Raw genomic sequence first — 7,767 nt, forward strand, 5'->3', positions numbered from 1 at the left:
TATAAAGCTGGGGGAAAAAGAAGGAAGGGAGGAAAGTTCAGAGTGATGGCGTCTGTCTTTGCTTTCTCAAGAACTTCTTCTGCTGTATTGCCCCACACAATCCCCCCCATCCCACCACGGGTGAGCGAGCGAGCAACCAGCTGTGTGGTGCTTAGTTGCCAGCTGGGGTTAAACCACAACACAAATGAAGAGTATGTTGCAGCCGCATGCAGAAGGAGGTTTCCTGGGATTGGTAACATGCATAATCAGAGACATAAAGAAATAAAGACTTTATGTTTGGATGGGAAAAAGCACAGTAACAATAGTTGTGGAAAAATACCAGTGGGATCCAAAAAGGAATGTGCTATAAAGCTAGTACAGCATTTCAACTGCAACAAAAATCCTCAAGAGATTGTCAGGCTATGATTGCACCGAGACCTCTCCAAAAAAGAGCTGCAGAGAGGGACCATGCAGAGCAGGCACATACTGCCTCATCAGTAGCTGTGGCCAAAGCCTGTAGCCAGGACACCCGGAGTAACTGACATCAACTAGGGAAGCAGGCACACGGAAAAGCTAGGCAGAGAAACACTTGCAGTTACTAAACTCACTTATACTTCCCCTTCATCTTGACAGTATAACAATGAACAAGCCATTAACTTAATTGCTACAGAATGAGAAGTGCAAGCTTTCTGCAGAGCTGTGTGTATGAAAAATGCATGTGTATAAATTTAAAGCAAAATAACAAGCTCAAAGCAGATACAAGTGTATGAATTGTGAGTGCAAGAAAAAGCAACTTTTTCAATACTTACTGATTTTTCTTCTGCCCAAATAATAGCTCCAACTCCCGTTTTATGATCCTCTAAAATACATAACATTTTAGCAGTAAATAACAAATAAAGCACTTCTAAGTTACCCATACATTAACATACAAAATCCTAGAGTAACGAATAACATTCATTGTTGTTTCATGGACAGGAAAAAAGAAATGCAGAAAGATTAAGAAGCTTTGAAGTCATATGAGTCTACTGCAAAAGCTGGGTGTGCTTTAACTGCAAGGGCAGCCACTCTAAGACTTTGCTACATATGTTTGTTCACAAATGCTAAGAAGCAACCGATACATATATCAGATAAGAAAATGTGCGCAAGAATATATGTGAACAGGTCTGCTGAAGTGAGATAGCAAATTGATAAAAACCTTCTTGATGTTTACTACTTAATTTAATTACTTAATTTCTGCCATTCGTTAAGTTTATGGTTCTGTGGTCTGAATTCCTGTCAAAATTAGCTGTATTTTATACCTAATTCAGAGATAAAATGTTAACAATCAGATTTTGGGGGATGTTCCTTATCACCACCACAGGAAAACTGGAACAGAACTTTCATTATGTGACTTAAAAGATTTTTATGGAACTTGGAAATCTTCACCAGTAGCTATTGATGACAGTCTTGACCAGTTAGAGCGTATCAAGGAGAAAAAAAATATATGTTTCAGGCTTCCAGTGATTAACATTGTAGAAGACGCTGTTTCAATTAACCATTTCCATCATCCTGCATCACTACCATATACAATCACTCAAAGAGGGTCTTTCCTGCCAAAGATATGTTTTATGAGAACTGACTTTATTTATAGTCTGCATTTTATATAGCTGCTGCTGTATATTAAGCCAGCATAGAAAACATCCTATGATCTTGCTCCCCTTATATCCACCTATATAATAATGTAAAGCATCTAAATATGTGTGTGTGCTGTTATTTATTTTAATTTCATTACAGAACTAAAGCGGAATAAGAGTTTGCTCAAAAAACAGAGCTGAGTCCAGGCTGAACAGCACAGATAAAACTGAATTTTGCTGCCTGAAGAATGAGTACTCAAGCTCGGTCATTCTGTCTTGCTCTGTACAACAGTAGTTGTACAAAAAGCTCACAACTGGTTCCATGAAACTTCTGAATTACTTCTAAAAATGCAATCTCCTCTGCATTTGGTAGCCAAATGTGCTGAGGGTACAAAAAAAAAAAAAGGTTCTAAAATATGATGATTCACCTTTACAAATAACAAAGTCTGAATAAGTCAAAAGGCACGTTCAACACCTGACCTGATAGGTTTGTGTTGTGTGTGTGTATTGGGGGATTAGTTTTGTTTTAAGCTTTAAATATGTACTCTTTATTTGTTTACAAGGGTTTTTAAAAAGCAGCTATCCTATCTACATGAAAAAAATATCACTAAGGAGTACCACCAACTTTTAAGTCTTCACATTCTGTTCTCTGGAAGAACTTACCAGTTTACTGCATTGCTACCCAGACAGAATAAAGTAGCTAACAGAAGTCATCCGTATCAAAAGATAGTCAGTAACTATCCTTCCACCTGGAAAGCCTGTACATCGAAACTCCAGCATCTTTGCAAAGAAAAGCCCCATCAGATAAATAAGCAGTTTCACTAGTAAGATTAGAACTAGGAAACTTAATATAACCGTACTTAATGCCCTACTGAAAGGATATTATTTCACTGTTTTTTTCTGAAGAAATGTACATAATCTGCTTGAAATACTGGCATGTATTTGATAACAGAAGCATTTCGTGAAACCTCAGTAAAAAGAGCCTCACAGCAGCTTGAAGAATTTAAATGTCATTGTATTCTATTTTCAGAAAGGTGTTGGACATGTTGGCAGGGCACTGCACTGATTTTCTCTTGGAAAGCTTTCACACACAATGCTATGTACCCCTGTGGAGTTTTCACTATGACTGCTGCTCCCGTTTCACAGATGTAGGAACGGAATCCAGCAGCTTGCTCAAGGAAGCATTTGGAAGAATAAGACTGAAATCAGGAACTGGCTCTACTCATGAGACCCATTCTTCCTCCACTACTGTAACAACTCACCTGTCCGGTATGCAAGTAGTCTGGCTTGTATCATACAGTGCCTTGCAACTTCTTGGGGCAAACCCTGATGGTCTGTTTCATTTGTTCGTTGTGATTCACTGTTGTAAAATCCAAAGCATCCAAAGACAGGGACGCTGGCAGCCACTGTTGCCAAGACCAAGACAAGATCTCTCATATTTTGCCTAAGATTGCTGAAGTACGGATTTTCACAGAGGTTCTCCAGTCCTATTGTCATCAATATTTGCTTGTGCATTTCCTCATTTGAAATTAGGAATAAACTTTCATATTCTTTTATTCTCTCTTGTCTACATGCAGTATAAAATTCAGTATTAGAGTCAGGCTGAGATTTTGCTATTTTTTGAATAAAATCGAACTTGGTAGAAGTTTCTTCAACAAATTGCACCATATAGCACACCAAGGGCTGAAGCAACACACACACACGAGCGCGACTATTTGACTTCAGTCTTTCTACTGCTTTGGCATCTAGCTTTGCATCACCAGTAGTTAGGGGATTGGACGCCTCATTCTGCAAGCTGATTTCAGGATCTGCAGGCCAGTAAGAAATCCTGTTCACCCCAGCTGGAAGAGAAGATAATGCAGCAAAAAGGAACCATGCAAGTACAGTGGAACATAAACCTCATATACAACACACTATTGGTTAACCCTAGTTTTACTCCTTTAAGGCCCTGAGTGCTGCTTAAGGGGTGTCTGGAGAACAAAAATGCTAGCAGATAAGAGTATCAAGAGGTTATCTGACTTGATAATCGGACTATAGACAAAGACTGGAGTTTCCTAAGTTCTAAGATCTTTGTGACAACCTAATTTTGCATCTCACCTACAACACATATATTAACATCTCGCAAAAAAGTTAGCACTAATAGAAGTTGCTGCTGAGATTAAAAATCAATACTTGCAGAAGGGCTGTACCAGCAGATTCCATTTCAGGAAGTAAATAATCTGACTTAGCTTCATCTCACTTGGGAAAAGGAAACCCTAAAGTACTCCCTGTGATTTCTGCCTAAAAAACACCCTTCCTCTGGTGCCACCGACAAGCAATGGGAGGCCAAGGAAAAATGCAGCCATCTAGGCCTAGTCATCAGGCTTACGGTTCCTCTGGCAAAGTGCAACAGGTATGTCAGCATCTGAGCAGTGCATCCCAACCAAGAGACAAGCACCACCAATAATAATAGTTGCACAGAGACATAGGGTCTCAGTAGCAAACCCTAGTTTCTTGACCATCAGCTCCAGGAAATGTACATTCAATATTGTTTTCAGCCTTGTGGAAAGTATCAGTGCAGGCTACTCAAGTTAGGGATTGGCATTCACAACTGGGACAGTCTAAAGAGAAAACAGGTTCTCTGATCCCACCAGTCACAGCATAACATTTACTCCTACTCTACTACAGTCATTGCTTACCATTTACAATCATTTTTAAACAAGTTGAACATGGTTTTCTGGAAAAATAAAGATCACAGTTTTTAAGTCTTGATCCGTGTTTAATGAGTGCAATCTGGCCAGCGTGCAAGTCTGTACTGGAACAATGAAGACCAGTAATCTTCATGTTTTTCACCACAACTAGACCACTCTTCTTCACCTACAGAAAAATGCATTACTATTAGTATTATTTTACTTTTTTTCAACATCGGGTCCATAGAGATATTACAGGTCTTCCTTGCAGAACAGTAATCAACCAGGATCAGAGCACATAGCTCTTCAGTACAAACTGTGATATGAAACAACTTCTGTTACATGTCCCCTCACCACTATTTTTTTTTTGGTGGTTTCTACATATGCCTGTTAATATCAGAGTGCTGTACCCCGTCAAACTTCAAACAGGGACTTGTCACAAATTCCTGATTTTTCTGGTCATTGCTTTGCCTATAACAAAATTTAGAAGCAGCATAGAAAATTTTGTCAATTATAGCTGAAAACCCCTCTGAATTATCCAGCATCTGGAAATGCTCATGAATTTAATTTCTGTCTTAAGCTTGACCATCCCGGAAGCCAATAGCTTCTCTAGCTGTATATCTGTTTCTTCATTTATAGAAATGAATCCTGGTTCATAAAGAATCTTCCATGGAAAAAGTCTGCATACCACAGACAAGAGCCCTTACATCTGGATTCCCATGTATTGTGAGGAAACTGAATACCAGCTGGTTTGATGAAGCTGGTGAAACAGATCTCATTATGCAATCCAGCTCCTACCAGAACACTGTTGCCTTAGATCTGTAACGAGGCTGTACTAAAGCCCTATGTATAATCCAAGTGCCATTCCTAACTGAATTACTAAACTTGAAACTGCTTCTGAAATCTGTATGGTACTGCTCATCTATCCCTCTTTCAGATCTAGTCTCAGACATACCAAGCTCTGAAAATTAGGCCTAATTGTCACTCAAATTATTTTCCTATCTTTTCCTGTCCTGGCTGATACATGTGCTATGGGTCTTAGCACATGGGTATGCTCTGCACAAACTAGTAATCGTTTTAAAGAGCACAATAAGAACTCTAATCACCAAAGAAAACACTGTTCCAGGACAATATGAAAATGCCCCTCTACTGTGAAGTGTACCTGGCAGCTATTTAGAAGACCCATTCTCAAGGATGGTTTCTTTTCATTGTCACTAAGATAGTTATCTACAAGTTCTTGATCAGCAAACACTTCAAGTCGTTCTGAGCACCTCCACTGTGTAAGAGAACTCGTCTACAATCATCAACGTTGTAATTCTAAAAGAGTATCTCTACACCATCAACTACACTGATGTTAAAGTTATAATCAGTATATACTAAGAAGTGCACAGTATACACCATGCCTCCTTTGTTATGCTCTTCAAAATACCCAAATACCCACATTTTTTAGTGTTTACTTCACCTGTCAGGGGGTATACCTTTCCTTTCAGTTTTTCAGAAATAGCATGCTTTTAACCATTTTGCTATTTTTCTCCCACCACTGGATTTTTTTCTGCTTCTAAGAAATATCTGGAAAAAGTTTACCAGCTTTTTTTTTTTTTTTTTTTTTTCTCTCTGGACTATCTGTCATGTAAAGAGCAGTTAGGTTAAATTCACGGCAGGAGCTGTTCAGAAAGACCAATTAACAGTAAGCATTGACATTTTACCTGTGTTTTTTTCTGTTGCTCAGCTGAGGGAAAGAGCTCCATCCAGAGACTGAATAAAGTAAAAAGATTGACCTTAGAAAGTCTTGGCATTTGACCTGTCATTAGAAGAAAAAAAATATTTATTAAAGAATATTTATAAAGAAACTCCACATTGTTGAACAGTATTTTCCAAGTCTTCTGCACCACAGCTGCTACAGAAGCTGGTTCATCAACCACTTCTGCTGTTACAGCAGTTAAATCCACACTGTCCTCTTCAGGGCAGTAGTTGTCAACTCACAATGCTCACATCTGGATGCAGAGATCAGATTTGTGCAACGAGAAAGTGGTGAAACTTTCACTGAAATTCAGCGAGTTAATTCTACTCAGAGGTGAAGAACAGAAATCACAGATCAGATCCCACATAACTTAATGTGCTCAAATGATTCACAGATACAGAAATTTGAGACATAGCTTCTGATTCAGCTTCAAGCTCACCACAGAAAAGAGTAAAAATACGTAGGCACGCATCATGATCTCACACTGACACCCACAGCAAAAGGGGGTAAGCCATTGCGAAACCTTCCAGTTACATCAGTTCTGAAGAAACCTGCTTCTGCATTTTTACAGTCTGCTTAAATTTTGGTTAGATTTTTACAAAAATCTAAACCTATTGCTCAGGCTGTCACTTCTGACTAAATAACCAAAGAGGTAGCAAAGATCCCTTCTCGGACCACCACCTTGTGCTGTGTTGTGCTTCTACTCAAAGTCTGGACATCGTCCTGTGAAGCCCAGCGCTCAGCACTACTGAGTGTCCCACAAATGAAAAAAGAGGACGTATTGCATTGCTCACTAATGCTTGCACCATTCCAGATGTAAAGCTATCTTGCCTCACACTTGGCAAGAAGTTAATTAAGTCTTCGAAAAAGCTCCAGTCTATTTCAGAGCTGCTTACAGAGAGCTGTAACGAACACATATTCCTCTGCAGGTCTCACATGTGCTGTCTGACAACAGTAGTATTTCTGTTTTTATCCCTTCCCGCAAACGTTAAAGTTTTTGCAAAAGGAGGAAAAGGCAGAGGCAAGAACAGAATAAAGCAAAACATTTCTTTAACTAGTTCCAGCAGTTTGGAAGCGATATAATCAGATACTAAGATTACTTCAGCAGGGGAGAGGGTTAGTTTAATGACATGTCTGTGAACCCAAACAGGACAACAGATAAACATATGCAATCCATGACTGGAATACCATTTTCAGACAGTATTTTACCAGCTTTTTTCACACAGAAGTGTGATTTTGGAAAGCCACTAGAGACCTCTTAGCCGCACCACCTGATGCCACACTGCCCACTACTCCTTCAGCTGCCCAGCTCTGCTATCCCACTGGGCACAAGCACAGCAAGGGGCACCTGGTTAGCACAGATAGGTGTGCTAGAAATGTACGTGGCAACCAGCACACATGAAGATTTGTTATCACTTGTACTAAAAACAAACTGTAAAAGTAAGTCTACAAGCCACACCTAAATAAGTAGAATTTGTTTTCTTAAATGGGTATTTGAGTTCATTCTCATTACAGCCCCTGTTCGCTCCTGTTGTAGCGCACAGATGTACAGTTCCCAAATGGCAAGCTAAAATAAAACAGTGCAGTTTACAACAACTCACACATCATGTTTTTTTAAAATGTATTATAATTTGGCATACAGAGTAGATTTAAAACAGAAGACACCAGAAACAATTTTGAATTACTGTTTGTTTTCTCAGACCTAATCTGAATGTGACCTGTCGAACACACGGGAAACAAACTGAAGAACGTACTGGTTCACAAC

At 39.2% G+C, this 7,767-nt stretch overlaps 1 protein-coding gene across 1 annotated transcript; it reads right to left on the reverse strand.

Annotated features, from left to right (window-relative positions):
• Positions 1–788: 788 nt before the first annotated feature.
• On the reverse strand, positions 789–6,069 carry CDADC1 (cytidine and dCMP deaminase domain containing 1; the record flags this gene model as incomplete). Its single annotated transcript, XM_009698289.1, has 4 exons — positions 5,968–6,069; positions 4,271–4,448; positions 2,855–3,433; positions 789–838 (listed from the first exon to the last, which is right to left on the reverse strand). Coding segments are annotated over exons 1-4 (909 nt in total), but the record flags the coding sequence as incomplete, so codon positions are not given.
• Between the last annotated feature and the right edge of the window lie 1,698 nt (positions 6,070–7,767).

Source organism: Cariama cristata, unplaced genomic scaffold, assembly GCF_000690535.1.
Source record: "Cariama cristata isolate BGI_N322 unplaced genomic scaffold, ASM69053v1 scaffold21314, whole genome shotgun sequence".
NCBI lineage: Eukaryota > Metazoa > Chordata > Aves > Cariamiformes > Cariamidae > Cariama > Cariama cristata.